This window comes from Stegodyphus dumicola, chromosome 3 (assembly GCF_044657685.1).
Source record: "Stegodyphus dumicola isolate Sdum_Otavi_A_Nest chromosome 3, ASM4465768v1".
Classification (NCBI taxonomy): domain Eukaryota; kingdom Metazoa; phylum Arthropoda; class Arachnida; order Araneae; family Eresidae; genus Stegodyphus; species Stegodyphus dumicola.
The window spans coordinates 94,084,256-94,111,443 of NC_140770.1; the positions used below are offsets into that span (position 1 = coordinate 94,084,256).

Below are 27,188 nucleotides of genomic sequence, written 5' to 3' on the forward strand. Positions count from 1 at the left end.
TCTGTGCCACCATATCCAGCAATCGAATACATGTTTTAATCACTTTGACGTTGGTAATAAATAAAGTCGAGTATTATTTTCCGAGCCATATTATGTTCGTTGAATTATACTATGCGCTATCATAGCATTAATCTTTCATGAAACTTCATTGATTACCAACTCTCGTATACTTGTAGCTGCTGTCAAAGCTGTAGCAGAAGATTTTTAATTTAGCTTTTTTATCAAATCACCAATACTAAAACTGCTGGCAGTCTCTAAACAGAGGACCTTTTTTTATTTTTTTTTTAAATTATAGATATATTGCGTTTAGTGGGAGATACTGAGTAAGTTAAGAAACAGCATTTGTATTTCTTACTAATTTTATTTTTATTTAACATCTAATAATAAAACCACTTGTAAAACTGATAAGCATAGAATTAGGTTCATTAAATAGCAACATTGCGAACTGCAATTATTGAAAATAAGTTAAATAAATAAAAGAGGGAAAAAAGAAATTTTTATATTATTTTATACTGTATACATTTACAATTGTATATGATACGCAAGGTACGCAAAAAAATACGTGGTACGCAAAGAAATAAAATATATTTTACTATCAGGTTCAAAAATCTCGTGAAGAAAAAGAACAACTGATAGAAATTTCCTGTGATGGAACTCGAACCGAAGATTTCAAAAATTGTTAACTTTTAACTTTTGGTTGAACACTTGTTAACTTTTGGTTGAACGGAAAAAAAGAATATAAAGGCATCTCAAATAAAGCTATCAAATTTTTATTGCCTTATAGCACAACCTATTTGTGTGAACAAGGATTTTCTTCCATGTTATATTTGAAAAATAAATACAGAAAGAAAAGTCTATTCTAATTTACGGTTAAAGCTAAGTGAGATAAGGCCAGACGTAAAGGAATTAATCTCTCTTAAACAGATCCAAATTTTACACTACATTTTAGAATTTAAGTATTATAACTTAAATTTTGATAATTAAAAGGAAAACTAATTTTTAATCGAGCATTTTTATGTGTGCATTTTATGTGTGCATACAAAAAATAGTCAATAGGTAGTGCAAATGGCAAAATATATATATATTTTTAAATATTTCTATTGGGAATTTGAAAAGTAATCGTTGTAAAATATAGTTGTGGAATTGAAGTTTCTCAGTTTTTGTTTAGATGGTACGCATTAGTCAAAAGATTGAGAACGGCTTTGCTACAGTCTATATCGATGCAAGAACGTGAAAAATGTGCCATGTCTTTGTCAAGCGCCGCTTGTAGAAAATGTTATAATTTTTCGAAGTCAAGAAACTGATGAAATCGGCATTTGCCTTCGTTGGGATTCGAACTTTGAGCTCCGGACTTCACGAATACGCGTCAAGAATGCTTCCGGTCACACCACGAAGACATGTGGTGAGGTGGTAGAAAATACCTTATCGATCCTTCAATGAGTTAAGCCCTAAAAGATTGAACGTGAAAGTTAACTTAAGGATCGTACATTTCGCCGAACTACAGCACTCTGAGAAATTATCGTAGCGTAAAATAACGCAACGAAACTTAGCTTAACGTAACGTAACAAACGTTACGGGCGCAAAATTTTGCAAGACTCTCCTAAGGATGATTATAATGTTGAAAAATTGATTCGGATTTTGAATGGGCTGGCATGTTTCATATTGCAAGTTTTCAGTTTGAAGTGTCAGTTGTCGGAGTGGATTGTGAAGCTCATATTTCTTCATTTTTATTCATGTATTCGTATGTATTATACCTTATTCGTAGAAGTTGAACCATATTTAGTTTGCAAGTGCATAATTAAAAGACTGGTATAGATTGCCTGCCTCAAAATGCAATCACGAATCTCTCAATGGCGGGGAATCACATATGGATAATGTGCTTTTCTAAAGATAACTGATGACAAAATTGACTTTTCTTGCTAGTTATACAGATTTGCGTGCTTTGTGGGAAGCTGTATTTGAAACCCCCATAGCGCAGGTGTATTCGTGTGTCAACTGCACTCGTAACAACAATGTAACACCTGCCTTTTAGAAGACAGGTTGTTTAGCGATAAGCATTTAGGTTTGATATTTGCTTTGCTGTATTACTTTGGATATTTAAAAGCAAAAGGAAAACTACAGCAGAAACACTATATCAGTACTAAAAGGCTTTGTTAAAAGCAGGTATTTTAAGGTTATCTAAGTTTTATATAATAATTTATTTTCTAAAAGATTATTTAGTATATTATCTCCATTGAAAAAGTAGTTAGAACTCTACTGAAATTAAGCAATTTATTAGCATACTTAAAACTGAAACTTGAATAAATTTAAATGGAAACATTCAAAAGTATAGTTAAAAGTGAGACAATGTAATCAATAAACTAAGTAATTATCGTCATTGACCGGAAATTAGTTGACTTTTCAAGGGGACACAAACTAACTTCTGATAATTAACAATAATTAATAAATGCGCAAGTGATTCGTCTTTTTCTCGAGTAAGGATTAAGACAAAAAACTTTTTAACAAGATGAGTATAAGTAAGTTGAGTTTAAATGATTGAATTTAAATAAAATTACTAACTAGAATTCAGTAAGAAACTGGCTGTACATTCAAGTTTTAAAATCAGACTTAAAATCGGGATATATTCTTATAAGAGGCCGTTTTAAGTTATTTATTTATTAATTTTATTAATTTATTTATTAGCTATTTATTTTGTTAATTTATTAAATTTATTTACATTATGTAAATTTCCTTTCAATACATTTTTAATATTTCCTTTTAAAATATGTGTGAATATATTTTTATATGTATATGTGAATATATTTTTATTCATTATTACATGTGAATATATTTTTCATGTGAATGTGAATATATTTTTGATATATGTGAATATATTTTTATGTGAATATATTTTTGATATATGTGAATATATTTTTATGTGAATATATTTTTGATATATGTGAATATATTTTTATGTGAATATATTTTTGATATATGTTAATATATTTTTATTCATTATTATATGTGAATATATTTTTATGTGAATGTGAATATAATTTTGATATATGTGAATATATTTTTATTCACCTTTTCTTCCTTGTTTAATTGTTTTTATAAAGATTTCATTTCGTTAATTATTTTTGCAAAGTTTGCATTGAATTAATATTATTAAAGGTGAAAGCGTCGGGGCACAATTTTGTCAAGTAGTAAAATAAAACTCACTCTTATAAGAATATATCCCGATTTTAAGATTCATTTTAAAACTTGGATGTACAGCCAATTTCTTACTGAATTCTAATTAGCAATTTTACTTAAACGCATCTCCCTTAAACTTAACTTACTTAATTTAAACTCATCTTTACTAAAAAGATTTTTTGTCATAATTCTTACTTGAGAAAAAGACGAAACACTTTCGCATTTATTGATCATTGTTAATTGATCGGAAGTTAGTTTGTGTCCCCTTGAAATGTCAACTAATTTCCTGTCAGTGACGATAATTACTGAGTTTATTGATTGCATTTTCACTTTTAATTATACCTTTTTAATGTTTTCATTTAAAATTTATTCAAGATTCAGTTTTAAATATGCTGATGAGTTACTTAATTTCAATAGAATTCTCACTACTTTTGTCAAAGGAGATGATGTACTAAATAATCTATTAGAAAATAAATTATTTTATTACTTTGCAGCTTTAGTGCAAGTATTAGGCAATTTATTGTGATTAATTAAATTGTTTACTTTTATATATATATATATATATATATGTAAAATGTATCATATATATATATATATATATATGATACATTTTCTATATATTTTTACATTTTAAATACCGTTTGAAGTGGGCTTCTTGAACAAAAAAGAATATCTATGGGGAATGGCAGTTTAATACTCTGTAAAAATGAAAAGCTGATGCACTGAATTGGATTAGGCTAAGAACATAACTGCTAGTTTCCTCAACGGTACGATATTTTGAGGAAAACTAGATCATACTCATAACATGCATGCATAAAACCATAAAAGCTCCTATGTAGCCAATGCTTAACGATTTTACCGTTCGTTGGCCAGTGACAATGAAAAGTAGGAAACAGGAATAAAAATTTAAAGACCATCGCAGTATTAGATTTTCTATATTATACATAAATGAAAAATTTTACATAATTTGCAAATAGTGTTTATGAACTTATCAATTAACAACTGACATTTACTCAATAGAAAAGCTGAACAGTTTTCATCTGAATGTTTGAGTATACTTGCAGCCATTTTGTTTGAGATTTTTATTGGTTTCTTTTCCGTTTATTGTCTCTGAACAGATGTTAAACTTTAATCTTTAAAGAGCAATCTCTTTCTACAAACAATGTAATAATCAAATCTTCAATATGTTGAACTTTTTTAATTTATCTTTATTTTTAAAGATTTTATTTCATAAATACCTATTCTGAATTTAATCTGTTTATATAATAATTGCTTATATGATTCCAAACACGCCTAATAATTAATTAGATGAATTCGAAAAATAAAAGAATGCTATAGATAAGAATTTAGCTTGCAGGAATATAGTAAATGATCATCTTGGATGTGTTTTCGTATAGAACTCCAAAGCGTTAGAGTTTCTTCAAGCATGCAGATTTATGAGGGTAAAAAGGAAGTCTAACAAGCACTGAACTAAAAAATCTGTATTTAGCATTCTGTTGATAGCGCCTAATTACAGTTTAAAAAATCGTTTTTCCAGTTGAGTGCATTTGTTTTAGAACGAAAAGAAAATAATTTTTTAAATTATATCCTTTTTAAGTCTGGTAACTGAGAAGAAGTGTAAGAAGGATTTTACAACGAAGGGTAATAGGAATTACATTATAAAATCATTTTTCTCCTTTAACTGGGCAGTACATCTTTCGCAAAGGCGACAATTATCTTGTCATGTTCAGAAAAAAAAATGCATAGAAAGTTTTTCATAAATTCAAATTCAAAATATGCCTACATTAGCAACAGAATGTGAATTTTTGCCTTTACTGATATAATTATATCTTTAAGACTTTATCAAGATACTCCATTCCTCTCTTAAGAAATTAAGTTTAGGATAGTATTATAGTAGTAAAGGCGTCCAAAAATATAGAACTATGATTACCTGCTGGAACTACAACTCGTCTGTCACCCTTTCCTTTATTGCTGGACGAATCTACTGGGTGACTGCTTCTGTTGGATGACGTAGAAGAGGATGAGGAATTCACTGGTGGGGATCTCGGAGCTACTTCCTGCCCGTCTACACTTAAATTTCCGCTCTGATTTTGATGGTGAGGTGGGTGACTATTACTGTTTAAAACGCTAGATGCTTCATTGGATAAAGTTTGCTTGTTCATGTCCGAGCTAGTCACATAAGATCCAGGAAAGAGGGCAGGTGTTCCCGGTAAATTACTGAAGGCACTGGCACCAAGGTATCTGTTTCGAAAACTGGCAGCAAGGGCGCTATTGAAACCCCCAGCTCCTCCCGGATCCAGAACTTTGTTTGATCCGGCAACGTCCCCAGTCGAGGCTGTGGTGCAGGGGCCACCATTTTTTGCATTGTCTTCGGAAGCCATGTAACAACGGCGAGCAGCCCCTGCATGTGCAGCAAAGCGGTAAGCGCAGCCAGCGGCCCAATCTTCGGCCGCCGTGCCGCTGAGGCACTCTTCGATCTTGACCTGCACCGATGGAGGGCAAGGCGCGGTCGGCAGGGTGAGCGGTTGACCACCGCAATGGTGGTGATGATGGCCGGAGGCGGACGATGAGGAGCGGCGACTCGAATGTGTGGTCAAGTCGCTAACTTGACCTACCGAGAGACCGAAAGAACAGCTGTTGGTCGCCGCGTCATACATGCTGGTTTCTCCCGTCAGAGATTCCAGATGAGTGGAGGTCCCTTCAGGAGAAAAAACGGTCAACTAACCTAAAAAAAAAAAAAAAAAAAAAAAACAGCCTTAATAATTCTTAAAATTATTACCATCTGCTATTAAGAAAACGTTTAACTCTTTTACAAATAGAGCTTTTATCTAAGAAGAAAAGTATACTAACACACATTTGCATTACACCAGTAAATATGTACAGTAAAATATACATAAATCATTAGTTAGCAGAATCTCACATTGCTGAAAATCCCACCTAAAATATTGAAGAAAAATAACATTGAATCAGCACATACTTAAGAAAGATATAGTCAAATTTGAAGTCAGCATTTCATTTTCTTATTATTTAAAAGTAAATTTTTATACATGTAGATGTATAAATGTAACATGTTTCATGAAATAAACATATGACCTCAAAGCAGAAAAAGAGGACTGGATAATCTCAATCCAGGAGAGGTCTTGTAAGTTTCCAGGAGAGATCTTCTAAGTTTTAATTGACATAAGCCATCATTGATGGTTTACGTCGGCTAAAACTAGCCTTGTATTAAAAATCACTTGTAAAGAAAAACACTACTAAAAGTAAAACGGAAGCACTGAAGATGCAAGGAGTTCAATACATGCAAGTCAGCTGCTGCTATTCTGCAAGGTAATAATACAGAAAAGGATTTTTTAAAGGAGAAAAAACTTACGTTTTAGTTATAAAATGCTATCAGTGGGTTTTTTTTTTTTTTTTTTTTTTTTTTTTTTAATTTTAAAGGGCCAATTTGCTCTGAAGGGCTATTATTTTCGTTTTGGCATTTGGCGTTGGTTCACGATAAATGTCCGATTCACTTTTCAAACTGTTGCCACCAAATATTACCGCCCTATATTACATTTAAAGAAATTAAATAATGAAGAATCTGCATAAATGTAAGTATTTTTCTCACATTGTAATAAAACAACGATACCTAGAGCCTTCTAGTTTTGAATAACGTACGTTTCCACTCGAATACCGACATCTGGAAGCCTAAATTTGGAATTTGTTTTATTATCTATTTCATACTTTGTAAAACTTTAACGAATTTTTGATAAACAAACTTAACGATTTCAAAACGAGCAATGGCAACACTGTACAGAAGGAAAAAAAATATCTCTAGCGCGCGAGACTGTGTATCGAAAATTCTAAAGATATGCTCATTTTAAAATTATTTTGCGATATTACTGTTGAACTGAATTTTATGGTTTAAGTGCGAAGAACATGATATTTAATAAAGGTAACACACAAAACGTTAAAAGAACGCCACTTTAGACGCAATTTAAAATCTGAAACTTTTCCGATTTTTTTTTTTTTTTTAATTTAATTGTGTACGAGACTAGTTTCTTCATAAATCCAATGCTGATGTATTTAATTTACCGTCTTTCTACGTGATATCGTGAGCTAATATGTTTTTGATAAATGATCAAGCAGATAATTTTTTTAAGCATTTATAGAGTCTTTGGACTATATCTCCTTCAAGTATGAAATGCCGACAATTTAGTAGAAATAAAAAAACGCAAAAAAACTATCAACTATGATATTCACGTAATTTTTTTATCTCAAAGTTATCTTCTAGTGACACAGTAAACAGTAATTAAATTCAGTCGCGAAGTTAAAAATTTCAAACTTCTTTTCCAACTTCTAGAATAAAAATGTTGCCAGTTACATTCTCAAATTATTTGAAACTAAATGCTTGTCTCAAAATCTAATAAATTGTCGATACGAAATCGCTTAAACTTTGCCTTTATTCCCAAACTCCCTTGCAGGGTAAGCTCCGTTAACATCTGTATAAAAGTAGTTCCATCAGTCAGCTCATAAATTAACTCAATTCCTCAATTCTTTGCCTGATGATGATGGCTTCAATAGGAGAAAAATGGCGTCGACATGAAACATTTATTCCCTTTCATTCGCAAATAAGGTCTTTTAGAAATTTTCGAAACTCCTGATGGAAAGAAACGGGAAAGCGGGGATAATGGAGCATTTCGGAAGAAGTGCTGTTTATTTGTTACGCTCTTCTAATTTTGATCAAAAGTGTCAATTGTATGAATTGTATAATTAATGAGAATATGAAAAAGAAATGAGTTATTTGCCACGTTTTGTCATTCAAAGATTAAATAACTTCTGACTAAATCTGATATTTCAAATGAAATGATGAAAAATTCTAAATTTATGCAGAATATTTTAATTTAGTAAACTTTTATGCAATAATTATTAAATTATTACTTTTAATTCATTTTACTCATTCATTTACTATCAAACAATATCGAATAAATTTTTAAATATAGCTTTATAAATTTAAAATAATGTAAAACTGTATTCATTTTAAATGAAAACGTTATCCAATAGTTTTAGGCTTATAAAATCGATATTTTAACCAACCTTAGATTGTTACAAATCTTCTTATTCTGAAACTTAGTCTCAGTATGAGAATTAAATGTATAAGATGTAGATAAATACTGCGGTTCGGAAATGCAAAATTAATACCAATATAATTCTAAATCAGGTCAGCAGCGTAAAATGATATATTATTAAAAACATTAAATAAAGAATAAATATCTGTTTATATCAAGAAGAATTCTAACATTACTGCGAACGATAATTGCGTTTGTTATTGACATCTGAATAAATTTAAAAACTGGCATAATTCAGCTCTTGCTTGGCACTAGTTCATTCAATATGACTATGAATTTTGAGAAGCGAACGATGAGAAATATTTTTTAATTATATTAGCTTTATTCAATTTTGCTGTGATACAATTTTTAATGCTGTAGGTAAAGGAAAAAATTAATGATATTCAATAATAATCCAAAGGTTTATATGACACTAAAAAAGAGCGAAAAAATTTACACATATTAATAAATATCTAAATATTACATGGAAAATAATACTTAGTAACTAATATCATGTTTAAAGACAATATAATTTCAGGTAGTTCAATGTTTATACTGTACATGTAGACGAATGAAAGAATTTGGAAGTTTTACGTTTGATTCTTCACCAGAAAAAATTTGAATTGCTTTTATTTAAAATTCATTTTTACGGTAAAATTTAAAAATATTTATTTATGGTAATTTTTCTATGAAGATATTTAAATCGCTTTGTTTGAATGTTTCCCGCTATGTTACCAGCTATAAATACTTCATCTTATTAGACAGTCGACCCAGAATCAGGCAAAGCACATAGAGCCCAATTATTCATTTATAGAGGCGCCATGTTGGGAGTTACGCACAGAAACTTACATATCACGTCTCCTTTCCCAGGAGGAAGGAAACAGCAATGTATCCACCATCTCAGAAACTAATTCCAAAAAGGCACAACACACTTCAGTATAAATATCGCAAGTCAGACAAACCAGGCCACCATACCGGCTCTGAAGTCAATGTCTGTTTGTTATCCAAGCGCTCCTATGGGAAGAACAGCGAGGATGTATATGTATTTGCAGGTTCCTGCTAGCCACCTCAAGCTTTCCTCTCAGACAGCCATATCAATCATGCAGCATTCTGGAGAAGAATCACTTGATAATCAAAACCTCAGCTTTTCTATCATTTAAGTAGATATGAAATACAGAAGAGTACAAATGAAATGATAAGTAGTATAACAAATGAGTTATGCATGAAGCTATTTGATTGCTGAATATATATATATATATATATATATGTATATTACGAAAAGGAAGTGCAAAGAACATTCCCAATGAACAATATTAAGATTGAAGTACTAAAGAAAGGAAGATAATGGGAATATAATAAATTTATTTACTAATTCAAGTAGCAATGAGTAGAAAGTGTTAAACACCTGTAGTTGAAATAAATACCGTACGCATTTCAAGTTAAACAAATTGAAACGATTGCGAATTTCCAGTTTTCTGATGATGTAACTAATATATACTTAGAAAGAAAACATTTTAAATATCTTAGGCAATAACTTTTGAAAAACTTATTTGTGTTGCCTTTTTGCTTTTCTAGTGTGCATCATCTTAACAATATCTTTTTATTAAATTTCATTCATTAAATGCATAAGTAACATGTATTACTAATATGTATTTGATTTTAACGTAAAGCATGTGTCTTTATCTTTTTGGAAAAATTTGACGTTTCTAAAAGTTATTTAAGTTATATTTTACTTTCATTTTTTTGCTGCACTGTTATTCAATTAAGGAATAATAAAGATAGTCAGCAAAATCTATAAGACAAATAATAACAGTGATATAAAATAATAAAAAGATGCGTAATTAAGTTATTAAACATGATAAATCATGTGAGATAAGCGCAATAGTGACAATCTGTTTTTGGGTATGAGGTAACAGATACTACGCGAAGCACTCTTATTCCTTATTCCATTTATTGTTTTACAAAACAGTTACGAAATAAAAATAAGAAAGTTTGTAGTAACGAGCCTATGTTTAAGGTTAATCAGTGAATAAACATATTTGATTAAAATTTTATTGCAGTTTTTATTAATATTCTTATTATTTACTGGAAATACTATTTTTTAAAATTTACAATTTTAAGTCCTTTGGTCATAATTTTCTTTATCAATTAATTAATTCTGTTTATTGTGATAATTAACTGCATGCCTGACATAAATTATATTTTCAGTTTTAGTTGCACAAAAAATATTATTTCTTTATTTTAATTTTTTTTTTTTTTTTCCTAGAAAGAAAACTGTTTTATTTTAACCAATACACTGTATTCAGGTTAAATAATTTTGAAAAAGAAAACAGAAGATTGAAAGCATAACAAAAAGTTTCACTGCAAAGTAACAAATAGAGTTAGCAAAATATGCCTCCTATGTTGATGGATTGTGGTTTAAATCGCCTCTTTTGCATCTCAAAGACAGGAATAAAAATGCGAATGGAGTCGGAAAGAGGGAGAGAAAGAGAGAAGCAGAACTAATTCTTAACGCCATAGACTCCGCAAATCTCGCGTGATGTGCCCTCTTTCCCGAAACCGGGAAAACTGAAATCTATCGGCCGTGATACAATCCTTCCGAGTGGGCGCATACATACCTGTTGTAGGAAAACGGAAACAAACCGGACCTGGAACTTTTCCTTCCCGGATAGTCCCCCGGACGAATTGAGGAAGGAACAGGGTGGGGTCCGAATCCATTGACATGCGCTCGCGAAATGTTAGACTTGTTGGTAGCAACTTCTCCTTTTCCGATCCGGAGATGGAATTTCCAGATAAGTTGTGCCATATCGGCTCTCCAGTATATAAGCCACTGGATCTGCAAACTCAGATTCAATGGCAGAGAGTTCTGGAGGAGTCAGCAGCACTTTGAGATGGCTCGGAAGAGGCAATAGGAAATTATTTTCGAAAGGAATGGTAAATAAGAAAATGGTAATCGACTAACAGTAAAGCATATTTGTGCTATTGATAGAAAACGGTAGTAGAATTTACGACAGTCTTTACTGCTTGCTATGGTACTTTGGATTATACTTATCCAACGCAATGTTGTGATTATCTTTAGGCAATAAGCACTTGTAATTTACGAGGAATACGTCAGGGATTATATTTTCTAAGTTAAGATACTTGTGCTGTGCGCTCATAATGTGGGGTACGACATGTCTCAGCGATGATGTAGCATGGTTGGCACTTAACTATTTAGGTAATTGCATGCTTTTATTACAGTAATCCCACAAAAAATTATATGCATTTAAAATTCAAGTTTTCTGTGATATATATCACGATCACGATATGTCATTTTAGCTAAAAAAGCTGAGCTGAATATATCAACTACTACTTTGATTTCCGATAGGTATTGTGTTATAGGAAATCTCAGCTGCATCAAAGATATTTTAAAGTGACCGGCTTTTACAAATAGAAATATTTAATAAAACAAGCTACAGTAATAGTTCAATGCTAGTTTCCTTACATTAAGTTAGGAATGGATTATTTATTTTAGATATTTTTTTAAAAAATATTGCAGCTGTGATTGTCAAATATTTTGAATGGCCAGATCATATGAAAATAACAATGCTTTCAAAATAAGTATTAATGCTTTTTTTAAAACATTTTTAATGCATTTGTGCTTCACTGGAATAAGCTGCAAATGAAACGTAAATTAGAGATATGTCTTTTACATTAACATTTTAATGTTTTTCCCTTTTAAGTACTTTTTTAAGTATTAAAAATAATTCTTAAGGTCTCGAAATATAACTCACTTAATCTCAGCTTAGACCAACGGTTATCGATTATAGCGCCTTCTATTTAGGGTAATAAAAGCAAATTTAAAAAGTAAATGTAGGTATCAGAACAATGATAGATTCTTCATCTGACTTAGAGCATTCGTAAGTTTCCATCTAAACAGATATATTTTTTAATTAATACTTACCAATTATTACAAATTTTGTTATTTAAAATTACTACTTATTGATTATTGTAAGATTCCTTATTTAGAAGTATTATTCTCATTATGGAAGTTTTATTATTTGAAACTATTTTGTTTTTAAAAAATATTACTTTCTGATTAATGCACAAGGTATTGATTTTACTATTTATATCTGAGTCAATGTTGCATGCAAGTGAAAAATAGCTACTATTTTTATGGTTATTTGTGTCACCTTACAATTAAGAATAAAAATATAAATATACACAATTTTTTATACAGTATCTATGCTTTGTTATTTTGCTTTAAATAACTATGTTCGAAAGTGCAATCGTATAGAAATGTCTCTTCCTACACACAAAATTCTTCTAAATGTTAAAACTACAGCTAACGTATTAGACTAGTTACTCTTAATTTTTACCTCAAAGTGTCTAGTATATCTAGATTATGTTTCAAGTAAACTAAGTAAATTCGTTGGTTAGCTTTTCTTTTTTCTTTTTTCTTTTTTTTTTTTTTTTTTTTTTTTTTTTTTTTTTTTTTTTAAGTTCAGAGGGGCAATTTGCCCAGAAGACTTTTAATTTCTTTTTGGAATTTTGCGTTGGTTCACTATAAATGTCGGTTCACTTTTCAAATTGTTGCCACCAAATATTAGAGACCTGTATTACATTTAAAGAAATTAAATAATGAAGAATCTGTATAAATATATGTATGTTTCTCGCATTGTGATAAAACCACGGTACCTAGAGCCATCAAATTTTGAATAAGCGTACGCTTCCACCCTAATATGAGCATCTGGAAGCCGAAATTTGGAATTTGTTTCATTATGTTTCATATTTTGTAAAACTTTAACGAATTTTTGATTAACAAACTTAACGATTTCAAAACGAGCAATAGCAACACTGTACAGAAAAAAAAAAATATATATATATATATCTCCACGGCGCGAGACTGTGTATCGGAAATTCTAAAGATATGCTCATTTTAAAATTATTTTGCGATATTGCTGTTGAACTGAATTTTGTGGTTTAAGTTCGAAGAACATGATATTTAATAAATAAAGGTAACACACAAAACGTTAAAAAAAGCTTCTATGGGCATAATGTAAAATCTGAAAGCTTTCAAATTTTTCGCCGTTTAATTTTTTTTTTTTTTTTCTTAAATCTGTAAGTTTTGTGATTGAGCATTTGTTTGGTTTTAACTAACGAACTTTCAGGCTACGATGATCAATCAATCGAATTGAAATATATCGCAGTTTTTGGAAAAACTGATTCGTATTATTAGATTACTCTAACAAAGCTAATCAGTAGTATTTTCTTACCATTTTCTTTCTAAAAGGGGTTAACAAGATCCTGTTTTCCAAAATATTTCAAAATTTCGATAAAAGCTTTTATTTCATCGTTATTCTATGCTCTGTGTTATGTATAGTGAAATAACTGCAAAAATTAACTGCAGAAAGAGCTAGCGGTCAAGGTATTCAATTTAAAAATTTGTCTCCTTTTATTAACGAACGCAATCATTCTATTGCTGACTCTAATTAAAGAATATATTTGATTTCTTATGTGGTAACTTGTTGGTTGGAGTTAGAAAAGGTTTACGTACTATCTATCACTGAAGAAACTTATCCATCGACAAATAGGTTTTAATTTTTCAAATGACTATTTTATACTTTTTATAATAATAATTTAACATAATCAATCTCAGAAAAATCTTTTCATATACAATACTAAAAAATCACTATTATGTATTTTAAATAAGTGTACATTTTGAAGATTATTTATTTTGAAATGAGTTTGAATACAGTAATCATACCACAAACATATATCAGTTATTATAATACTAATTTTTAGAATATTTAGAATTATTAAATAACGACATTATTATCTGCGCTGTGCATGTTAATTTTTGGAATGTGCAAAGTGACTTTTACTCCAAAAAATGAAGTTACTTAATAGCAAAACTTGATGTTATTACTCGCATTTCCCTTATTAATACACATAAGAGAAATGGGAAGGGAAAAAACTGTTAGTGCACATTTTGATAACAAGTTGTTCCTCTAAAATATTTAAAACTGTACTTTCAGTCATACTACTAATAATACGAAAATATAAATATATTGTATCTTTATTTCTCAGCTGGTAAAATTTCAAGAATTGTTAGTACTTCAATTTAAACTATCTATCTTCATTTACATGAAAACGTGAATAATGCATTGCTTAAGAAACGAAAATAATCAGATGCAGTAGTTTTGTTAAAAATGAAGTAACTTTGATTTGAAACATACTCTAGAATCTTTACACACAGGAAAATATATTTTTATTAAGTATAAAGTTATACAAGTTTCCGGTCTGAGGAAATATATGTATAATCTCCATTCTATGATGATACGATACTTAAGCTTTATATTTGTACGATAAAAGAACAAAAGGCGTAACTGATTTTTTTTATAATTCATTTCTAAAAAGTCTGAGTTTTATAGACATTTATATGTGGCCAAACGAAACAGCATTTTTAATTTGCAGGTAATAACATGATTAAAAATAACATTAAATTCTGGAAGAAAAAGATGTATCTGGGTAAGTAATATTTACATTATCCATTTCATTATTAATGCATGAATGTGACAACTGTTTTAATTTGTAATTCTTATAATAAATTAAGTTTTATTTTAAAAGGGATTTGAAGTATCGATGAAAACTCTAAGGTCGCATTTCAGATCAAGATATTATTTCACATTTACTTCAAAAGGAAGTTTATTTTCATGTATGTTCTCCTTTGCAGTATTAATGCTTAGGAAAATAATGTTAAGGTATTAGTTCGCTTCTTTACATTATTTTATGAAATATCTGAGAATCGCATACGCATACTATTGACATGAAATTACAATTTAGCCACCCATTTAAGTTTCACTTGCTCTTGAATTCGTTTTAGGACATTTGTTAAAATTTTATTATGGGAAAAGGATGTCTATGAAAATGAATAAATAAATGAAGAGTTAAGTGAAAGTGGCTTTAAAATTAAAAACGCAACTTTACATAATAATAGTTAAAAATGCGGCACTGCAAATTAATAAAAGCTAAAATTTATAATTACATCATAATAGCAATATTTAATTAATATTCTAAGGAAAACCTTGTGCTTTTTTTAATAAACTAACACGTTATTTCTAAGTGCACATTACATATTGATTTTTCTTTAAATATATGATTTACATAAGCTTGTTCATAAGCAAATACGTTTTTGTTCATGTGAAATTTATAAATGAAGCAAATATTTAGCAGATATCGAGAAGAAAAGAAATTTCTATTCCATGTGAATTAATAATGAAAATGTATGTACTGTTAAACTAAGAATTATTACAGAATTAAAATTTTTTCTGAATGGAAGCAAACTTCTAATGAAGTTAATATCTGCTGTAGGTTGAATTTTCAATCAATTCATTATATAAAAGGAAATTTGTAAATGCAATTCATGCAAAGACAATTCTCCCTTTTTTTTTTTTTTTTTTTTTTTTTTTTTTTGTTCTACCACCATCAAATGCAGAGACATTTTCTATTTGTTGTTTTAGAGAACATACTGATTAGCCCAAATTAAATGCATTATTCAATTTTTTCTTAATCTTCATCTGTTAATGATTTTTTGTATTAATAATAAATCTATTCTGATTAGTAAAAAAGGGTATGTGATTTTTCCGTTAAATTAATCTCGTCATTTTTAATGCTAAAGTTGCTGCTGAAAATGAGAATTTTCGCTTTTTGAAGAGACTATACTGAATAGTAAATTTCATGCATTTATCATTGCAATAATTGTAGGGTATCACATATTAAGCCTTGTGGTATACAGTAAGAGCCCGCTTAACGCTGTTTCGTTTAGCGCTGTTTCGGTTTAGCGCTCTTTTATTTCAACCCGGGGATTCCACGAAATCGCTCGCAGCATACGGGGATTCCCCGAAATATTATGCAGCGATAGGTTTCAAATACATATCCGAAAGAGTGTACTTGTATTTCTTGTTTGGTGCGGTATTGTACAGACATATTTTGAAGGGGTGGGTAAATGTGGAAGATGTCGAAGAAATAATTCAAGAAGCAGCGGCTAGTCTTTCTAATGATGAGCTCAAGGAATTAACTGAACAAGAAGAAAACAAAAATGTTGACAGCAGTGATTCAGAAGAAGAGCAAAAAGAACTTTCGATGGCGTTTGTAAAAAGGAGTTTGTCTACCATAACTGAAATAATGGATCAATTCATTGAAACTGATCCGAATTTTGACAGGAGCTCAAAAGTAAGGCGTGGTGTTAGAGATGCTCTATCCGTTTATGAAGAACTTTTAAGAGAACAACGCAAAAGAAAAAGGCAAATAACATTAGATGCTTTTGTCACAAAAAGGCAGAACACTGAAAACGCGGAAGGCTAACTAAATATGACTGACTGAGAATTTTATTTGTTTTTTTTTTTTTAAGAATATTCGTTTTGTTATTTATATTTTGTTTTTATTTTTGCAAGAAATAATAATGTGGTATTAATTTGGGCTTTAAGAAATAAATGTTTGGTTTTATTTTTATTAAAAAAACATACTTTTTAAATTTAATACCTAACCAATTTCCTAGCCATCTTCCCCTAACCCCAATATTTACATGTAAAGATAGCCTCGTTTAGCGCTGTTTCGCATTACGCTCTACTTTGATGGAACGTATCCCCGGCGTTAAGCAGGGTCTTACTGTACCTTACTTTATTCGAAACAAATTATTCATTGCAGAATAAAGTATGCATCGCGCGCTGAATTATATCTTTCCTTTGGGGATGGTAAGAATATTGCAGTAATGTAAAAACATTTGTAGCGACCATGATTAAATGCTGACGTCACTCGGAATCTTAATTGGTACACTGGGAAGAAAATGTTTTGCAGTTAAGTCAGCTTCAAAGAAGTAAATACTTTGTACGTTAGTGATATCATTTCGTAAATGTAGTATTTGCATATGTAAAATTCATTCTTTCTGCATGCTTGAACAGTTCTGTACCTCCCGTTCTACTAGGCCGATTGACGAAATTTAACTTGCATTTTTCATGTCTCGAAAGCGCGACTTAAAATATATATTAGATTTATATATATAACATTGTTCTAACAAACAAGGTAGTTAATACAATACTGTATGACCAAGTTGGTCTAGATAACATTTTGCGCAATATGCTGCAAAATTACCTAAAAGTTACCAGGAGCTGTGGCTCCAAAAAGTTCAACACATTTTAAAAAACAATGTCATTGAAGGGGGAGAAATTATGCTACACATTAAAAGAAAATAAACACAGTAAAATACTAAGCGTTGGAAACTAGTAATGGCAAAAAATACATAAAAAACCTATGGATGTGACACTTGAAAAATTAAAACATATGAAAATCAAACCAAGGAACAAGTTAAAACATAAAACAAACAAAATCAGATAAAAATAGAAAGCGGAAAATGGTAAATTAGTTGAACTCGAGGTCCAATCTTGCTTTTCAAGGGAAATATCTAATTGAACGTCGAATCAAGCTAACTCCATTACGCATTTCGCCGAAGCAGACAATTGAAACATTTTCGCTACAAATTTTTTTTTAATTAGACAAAATGTCTTGGAAAATTTATTAGTCTCAATTCTCTGTTCCTATTTCCCGACGCGTCCGCACAAAAAGACACATTAAGGTGTTAAAATATGTAAAAAATATTCCGATTACATCAAAAATCAAGACAAAAATAAAAATAAAAATAAAAATAAATAGCGGTCTGCTATTAGTCCTAAATATACAATAACATACGGGCTGGACCTGCTAGCTTAAAGATTGTTCTAACAAAGGTATTCTGACACGTAATCGGATTTTCTCTGAAATGACATCAATTTTTTTTACATATATCGATTCTGCCAAGTGAATGACAAAATTAACTTAAATTATGCCAAAGGGCCAAGTTTTTTTAAAAATCGCATGAGTAGATTTCAAAAAATTAGTTCTCAAATTTCAAGTACCTTCAAGTATGAAAAAGCAAAATATTTTTGAACCGGCCACTTTCTTTTGATTGTGTTATGTTGACCTAAATAAGAACTTCTCGAATTTGATAGGGGCTGTCATGCTGAGTTGCTGCAAAGTAGCACATACAGGATTCGCTACTTTAGCCCAGCAGAATGCATTTCCAGCGCAAATTAATTTAGCTTTGTCAGACTTGGACGCCGGCTAGGATTTGAATATAGGGTTTCCTACTCTGCGTGATCAGGTTGCTGAAACCCACCGAGACAGCGTAGCTAACAAATGCTAGGGAATAATTTATTTTTTCACTTAGAGATGAAATTGAAGAATATAAATTAGTTCTTTAAACTAAGTATTCTGATCAAAAGCGCTATTTACAAAACGTAGAAAAATTTCCCTGTCCTATATTTTTATCACATATATTATGTCAACCCATTTAAGTCGCAGTAAGTATTAAATTTTAAGCAGTAGTAAGTTAAGCAGTCATAAGTATTGTATTTCAGGAAAATAAATTATTTTCAAAGCATCGTCAATTATCTAAACATAATTCCATTAAAATTCTAACGAGCAACTACTAATCTTAAATACATATTTTTTCTCAGATATTAACTTTTAAAAATAAAATGTGCTTTTTTGGACCTTTTAATTATTTTCAATAAACTCAAATTTAAATAAATAAAATGTCGGCCTACAGTTTACCTCACCGAATTAAAGTGAATGTAAATGTATCATTTGAAAGCAATCAACATTGGCTGTTTAATGCAAAATTTATAATTCTTTATGATAAATCCATTATTCATGAAAAGATACAGTAAATGTGCTATTTGGCTAAATTAAATTGTAGCATAATTTATATGTTTTTACAGAATACTGCTTTAGATTGTTTCTTCAAACGGATTGGGACATCGCTGTTTAAACGAAAATTTCACTTCTAGATTGTTAAGTTTAGCTATGGTTGACTTTAATCAAAATGCATTTCGATTAATCATTGGATTCAGCTTTTTTTTACATGAATAACGCAACTAGTGAATTCAGAATCGTTTTTCTTTTACTTGTTGAATCACAGTATTGCACTTTATTTGAGACAAACTTATAAACTGGGGATTCAGGTGGATTAGTAGCGGACAAACTGTGTTTCATAGATTTAGTTGGTAAGTTAATTCATTATACAAAAGTACTTATAAGCTACCTTTCAATGAAGAGGTGTGTATTAAAGGATCTTTTTAAGGAAAATCGAATCATATTTCTATTGCGTTCGGAAAACAGTAATAAATGTCATGGGGAACAGAAATCCTACAAGAAACACCAGCTTTATTCGGCTTAGTCATTTGCTAATAGTTTAAGTATTTTTCATAATTTAAATCTGAAAATTAATGCACATATGGAATTTTACAACAAAATTAACTATAAAGTTGTAAAACTGTTGTTATTTCGCATGAGTACACTAATTTCACGTTGCATAATTAGAATTTAATAACACGTCATAATTTAAAACATTGTCAAGAAAATAATGCAATCAAGAAAAGAAAGATTAAATTATAAAATGCTAACTCAGTAGTACTCTACTGCAATATCATTTAACATATCTTGCAGAGTACTACGATGTTCGTAAAATATCCGGATTATTCGAAACCTTAATATGGTAAACATGTTCCTCAGTTTAAAGTTAACTGAAGATTTTACTTCCAGTTCAAAATGAAAAATTTACATAAAATACATCCACATGCCTGAGGTATTTTAATTTTAACTTTACCGAATTTGAAAATGAGCTTGACAATTCCTTGTAATTAACTTTATTGCAATCAATTTTTCAAATAAATCTATTATTTACTAGCAAAAAATTCATTTTATTTCAGGTGTACAGAAATTATCCAATATCTTTCATTTACTATATTAAATCTCAGGACAAATAACACTGTATTTCTGAAAAAATCAAACAGGTAATTAAAAATTTTGGTAAGTGCGTAAAATCCACTTATAGTATTGTTATTGTTTCAGTGATTCTCTCTTTCAGGTATTGAGGATTATAGGTGCTTACATTAAACGGTGTTTCTTGTACATTAAAAGTTATTTATTGTATATCGCAATGTAAAATGCCCAGTATCATCCAGTCAGGATTTGAGAGAAGCCATAAGACCCTATCTTTGCCAAGTTATTGGTTTTAAAATCATCTATTGACAGTGAAACGAATGCTTAGTTTAAGGTATCGTATGACATCCTTCTTTTAACACACGCGGCCTTGAATAACTTTTTAAAAAATTCTAGCTCTTCAGCATCAATCATTTCTCCGTGTCCGTGTAGTTTCATATTTTATCTACGTTTATATTCACAGTTATTACAATCCTTTTAAGTATATATTTAAATCTATAGTTTCAAAACTATTACACGAATTCGGCATTTGTCCCACAAAATTGCAATTTCTAGTTTACTGCTCAAGTGTGACACTGATATTTTCTAGCTAATTAGCCATCTAATTTTATATCTCATATAGCAAAAAGGCTACATTTTTGCTACTATGAAGCAAAATGCTATGAATCAAAGTTTCTTTAAAAAACTACTATGACTCAAAGTTTCTTTATATGAGGCCTTTTTTCCCTAGCTTATACTTTTCTTAATATGTATCACAAATTCTGTTGTACAACTACTAAAATGTGACACTGATATTTTCTCGCTAATTAGTCCTTCTAATTTTGGTCTGTGACAGCAAAAAAAGATAAATTTTAGCCACATTGAAGAAAAACGTAATAATAGTAATCAAAGTTTCTTTATATCAGGCTCTTTATCTTCTAGCTTATAATTTTCTTAGAATTGGTATCACACGTTTTATTTTACAACAACTAAAATGTGACACTGATATTTTGTCGCTAAATTATATATTATAATTTTGTTTTGCGACAGCAAAAACACATAAATTTTAGCCACATTGAAGAAAACGTAATAACAGTAATCAAAATTTCTTACATCAGGACATCAGAGCCTCTGTTTCCTAACTTATAATTTTCTCAGAATACGTATCACACTTTTTAATATACAACAACTGAAATTAAGTGATATTTATAATACCTTTTGAAAATAGTTTTAATTTTCTGAAATATGTTAAACAAAGTATGAATCTCAACACCACCTTATCCACAAATCTAAAATTTTGATTAAAATAGTACTGCTTACTATACTTTAAAAAAACGGAAGACATGATCAAACGTATTTGCTAAATCACTGATACATAAAATATCTGCATATTTATATTTTCAGCATTTCCAAAACTATGCATTATAATTTATTCAATTTTAAACATTGGTTTCTTTTATGTTATTGTTACAGCTAGCAATTGCAGTAAAAGTGGAGACAAGCAAAGAAATTATTGATAATGTAATTAGTTTGAAATTATCTTACTCAATTTTTAAATGTATTAAATCTATAAATAATATCTGAGTTAAAAGCATCTATCGCATATCGCATATCTGCTTTCCTCTCACGAATGCCAATGTAGGAAAATATACCGGAAAACGTTTCCCTTTTTAAAGATATGCTCCAGATTCAGTAAAGTAAATGGAGCAGATAACGTTCGATTTATAATCCAGTGGATGTAAATAAATACGAGAAGTAATTTACTAAGAAATAAAACTACCCAAAAGAGGAAATTGTCTTATACGTAAAGAATTTTACTTATTTATGGGTCAAATATGCTTAGAATATGGAATGCTTAACATCCTCTCAGACAGAATAAAATTGTCAGGATTTATTGGAAGTTTAGATCCTTGAGCTTAGTGAAAAGAAAATAATAAGCAGCACTGGTAAAAAAATGGAATATGAAGAACTGGGATAGAGATATTTTGAGAAAACAATAAAGAAGTAAACAATAAAAAAGAAAACAATAAAAAAAAATTCAAAAATTAGGAAATTAGAAAGGAAATACCGAGAACTGAATAAAAACTCAATTTTATTTATACCTGTAATAAAGGGACATCGTTATACATCGTAGATGTGATATTTTACTAGTAAATATCTGTACAACAGCTGTTGAACGGGGGGGGGAGAACTAAAAGATAAATCTGATTTTTATTTTGACAAAATGCTGGCATATATTTAAATGATCAAAGTGAAAACACACTCAGTGCTTATTTATAAGATAGTCATTTTACTCAGTCTAATTTCAAACTTTTCTTAAAGTAAATTATCATTGCAATAATGTGTAATTTTTCAGATTATCATAATTAAAGTTCCGTCATTCGCAGTAATCTTTTATGCTCTTTTAAGTTTTTTTTTTTTTTTTTTTTTTTTTTTTTTTTTTTTTTTCGAATTATATTTTTTAAATATCATTCAGTTCTATATATGTAAGAGACACATGTCGAATTGATTTTTTTAAATTAAGCAAAGTTGTACGTATTATTAAATTCAGAGCAATATTTTCGAGAGATTGCGAATCAGATATCTTTTAAAAAGAATAAAATTATTCTGCACAATATAATTTTGCTCTTTAAGTAATCTTACATTCCTATCAGATTTGGAAATAATTGTCGTATCCTAAAATCCTGTACATTAACTTGGCTAATATCTTCGGTCAAATATATTCATTCGGATACAAAACGGAAATCTTTTATCTCTCGAAACGGCAAAATTGGGTTATGGTCAGCCTCTGTCTTATTTTCAACGAGTTACCCACAGCACTATATAAGAAGCAACATTTACAATCTGCAAGGAAATAGGGATCAGTCTTTGATTATGGTTCTGCAAACGCATATTTCTAAGGAATCTTGCAGCTGAATCGAAGTTGCAACAATCGTTTTTGAATCTCTTAGGTCTATAATAACGATCGAAATAATATTCTGCTAGAACGTTTGTAACGACGTCGCTATGAACGCTTGCCGCCACAAGCTAGTTATCCCTGTAGTAACTTTTCTGACACCTCTTGCATAAAACTCGTAAAATCAAAGGGATCGATAGGATCCGCTTTCGCGGTCCGTATTCCTGCAGGATTATTATCCATGTATTAAAAGAATGATGAATAATCGTTTATTTGTAATGTAATATTCTTCTATCTGAATGATAAATATTCATATATTCGTCTTAAAAAAACTTTTCTACTTTGAAGACTGACACAAAATGTTTATGAAGAGAAGTTATCTGTATTTTGAAAAGTTTTGCAGGATATTCAGATATACCTAGTGTAATGGTCAGTGCGTATTTGCATGGGAAAAGTAATGGAATTTTACTCTTCTTTGGGTTATCTATTTTATTGCTTGATTTTGTTTACCAAATAAATATATCAAAAGGAATAATAAATTCATTTATTATTTTTAGTGAATTTACAGATGTTACGATTCTTGAATACAATACTGTTAAGCTGCGAACAATTTACATAACCTTTATTTAACGACTGCCTCATGTATAATTTTAGAATATCTGTTCATAATCCTAAAATATATTTAAAAATCTCACTTACAATTTACTAAAACATTAAAAATGTTTATTTGGGATTCAAGAAACACAGAAAAATTTGAAATTTATTTTTACTAAAGCATATAGGATTTTTTTTTTTTTTTTAGTCCAAAGGGATTTGAATCCCGAAGGACTATTAGTTTCGTTTTGGCATTTTGCGTCGGACTCATAAATGTCGGTTCACTTTTCAAACTGTTGCCACAAAATGTTAGAGTCCTGCATTATATTTGAAGAAATTAAATAATGAAAAATCTGCATAAATGTATGTATATTTCTCGTATTGTGATAAAACAACGGTACATAGAGTCATCGAATTTTGAATAACGTAATCCAACAACGAATATGAGCACGTGGAAGACCAAATTTGAAATTTGAAATTTGTTTTATGATCGATTTCCTATTTTTTAAAACTTTGACGAATTTTTGATTAACAAACTCAAGGATTTCAAAGCGAGCAATGGCAACGTTGTGCAGAAAAAACATTTTTATCTCCAGCGCGTGAGTCTCTGTATCGGAAATTCTAAGGATATGCTCGTTTTAAAACTATTTTGCGATATTGCTGTTGCACTAGATCTTATGGTTTAAGTGCGAGGAACATGATATTTAATAAAGAAAGGTAACACACAAAATGTTAAAAACGCCCCTTTGGACGTAATTTAAAATCTGAAACATTTCAGATTTTTTTTTTTTTTTTGTTTGTTTTTAATTTGATTCATAATATGTTACACAATGGTTGAAAGGGAAAAAATATATATATAATGTAATGATCGAGGAAAACAAAGCGGAAGTGTTAACCATTACATTTTGCTTTGTATCTGTCGCAAATTCCCAAACCTGTAATAACAGCTGCAAAAATCAAAATTCTTGATTTTTTTTTTTTTTTTTTTTTTTTTTTTTTTTTAGTCCGAAGGGGCAATTTATCCTGAAGGACTATTAATTTCGTTTTTGCATATTGCGTTGATAACTTTAGAAGGCTGTATCACTTTTAGAATCGTTGCCATCAAATATTATAGCTCTGTATTATATTTGAAGAAATTAAATAATGACGAATCTGCATAAATGTATATATGTTTCCATCATTGTGATAAAACAACGGTACCTAGAGCCATCCAATTTTGATTGACGTAATCCTACTGCGAATGTGGGCATCTGGAAGACCAAATTTGAAACTTGGAATTCGTTTTATTATCGATTTCATATTTTGTAAAACTTTAATGAATTTTTGATTAACAAACTCAACGATTTCAAAGCGAGCGATGGCAACGTTGTAGAGAAAAAACATTTTTATCTCCAGCGCGTGAGACTGAATATCGGAAATTCGAAAAATATGCTTAATTTAAAATTATTTTGCGATAATGCTTTTGAACTGAACATGATATTTAATAAATAAAGATAACACACAAAATGTTAAAAAAATGCCCCTTTGGACGTAATTTAAAATTTAAACCTTTCAGATTTTCTGTATTTTTTTTTTTTTTTTTTTTTTTTTTTTTAATATTTTGGAAGGAAAATATTTAGCTTTTCTGTTCTACCTACATCAGATTTAAATTAAAACGCATCTGAAATAAAACCGTCATATAGATAATAAATTAAAATTTGGAGTTTTTAATCATATTTACAATTGTAATGAACTTTGAATATGTTCATATTTATCATAAAGATTTTGCAAATTGATAAATAGAACATAGCAAGAGAAATTCGAAATTTAAATTCTGTTTCATATGATTGCAGATCAGAATTGACAGTCATCTTTGCACAATAATAAACATATATGATATTGATGAAATTTTATAATTATTAATAAATTTTGCGATTTATTTGTTATAAATGCACAAATATTAAATATCAAGTATAGTGCTTCGCTTAATTTTTTAAGGTTTGTTTAAATTGTTATTTCTTGAGTTTTTTTAACTTAAAAAGATATCAATGTCATATGAGGATAACTGCTATTAATTAAGTCTTACAAATTATAAGGAAATCTGAAAGTAGGGCAATAAATTTTGATTCATGTAACTATTTCTATTATGTTTTAAATGAAATGAAGGAAATGTTGAGAACAGAAAAACAAATTTTTGTAACAACTTATAGATGTAAAAGTTTCAGAACTATAAGCATTTTAATAAGGCAAATTTTCACTAGTAAGCAAATCTAAAAATTTTAACTTCTCAAGTAATAAATTAAGAATAGCTGATAATAATATTCACTTTTAAGAAATTTATGTTTAAAAAGTTAAAGAAAGTGAAAATACTTTTTATGATAAAATATTATTAATATAATTTCCAAGTATAAAGCCAGATAAAAATTACGTTACATGCTAAAAGAACTTTTTTTTTTTTTTTTTTTTTTTTTTTTTTTTTTATAATTTTTTTCAGTAAATTCTAATTTTTTTAAAACTTCAGACTGTCTTATCTCAAACTTTTATAACTTACAGCTATTATCAGCTTCTTGTTATATCGACTTATTTAATTTGCCAAATAGAAATTGGAAATTTGATTTGAGATATTAAAAGTACATTTTCTGGCATAGATAAATAATTTTTATTTTATTTTATGTAATAATATAATTAATTGTAAAGCATATTCTAGTAAAGATATTTGTTGAAGGAATTTTATGTTATTTTGCTTTAGGAGGAAGAAGCTTGAAATTGCAACAGTATTCACTACACTATTACAGCAATTAATTCATTTCTTTTCAAATTAAAATGCAAAACTAATTAGGCAGAATTACATGTTTTTTACACGATTTTAAGTAATACTTTCAAAGAAATAAATGTTTACCGGTTCTTTGAATACATGTAATGATGTACATAAATTTCTTAACGCAAAAGGAAGGAGTTATTTCCTTTTGTTGTTATTTGTTGTTTCTAATATTGTTGCTATTAAAAATTAGTTTTCCTTATTATTGCTGTTTATTAGATAAAGTCCTATTAATTATTTAAAATGTGAAACTATTTTGCTACAGTACCGTCGGATTAAGATGAAAGAATAATAGAAATTTGTAATGGTAATGAAGTATTCCAGTTTTGACTTCGTCAAATACTAAAACAAATGTGCATATGATAAACTTTTCTTAACTATTTGATTGATAATTTGAACGACGTTGCAGTTTTTATGCGAAATTAAAAAGCCGCTCAGACATTAGCGTATTTGTAGGTTTGAACGAAATGCATGTATATTAAAAATAAGGTGAGAGAGCAAAGATGAATTATTGTTTTTATCGCATTGGGATCATACTCTAAAATGTATTTTCGCATACGTTGTCAATATTTCAATAAAACATTGATTCATTAAAAGTTATAACAGAAAATAATAATATTACTCCCCCCAACAATCAATTAGGTTTTGAAATAAATAAATAGTAATGCTGTGTGGGAATGTCATTATTTTTACGCAAAATATATCGAAAGTGTGTTTTAGAACCTTTGCCATTTAAGAACTAAATTATCGAATGCTGGTAGAAAAGCAAGTGAAAAGAATTTCCAGGAATTTATCTGTCCGCACCTGTGTTTTATTTACGGATATTTTGTGCAATCTATGTCTTTGCCTAAAGCAGTTAAAA

At 29.3% G+C, this 27,188-nt stretch overlaps 1 protein-coding gene across 1 annotated transcript in view; it reads right to left on the bottom strand.

Moving 5' to 3' along the window:
• Positions 1 to 27,188, bottom strand: part of LOC118188727 (retroviral integration site protein Fli-1 homolog) — a 339,942-nt gene that overhangs the window by 311,353 nt on the left and 1,401 nt on the right. The window contains exon 2 of the mRNA XM_085813083.1: positions 5,105 to 5,899. Coding sequence (XP_085669209.1) covers positions 5,105 to 5,831 — 727 coding nt within the window. The 5' untranslated portion in view covers positions 5,832 to 5,899. The remainder of the gene's footprint in view (positions 1 to 5,104; positions 5,900 to 27,188) is intronic.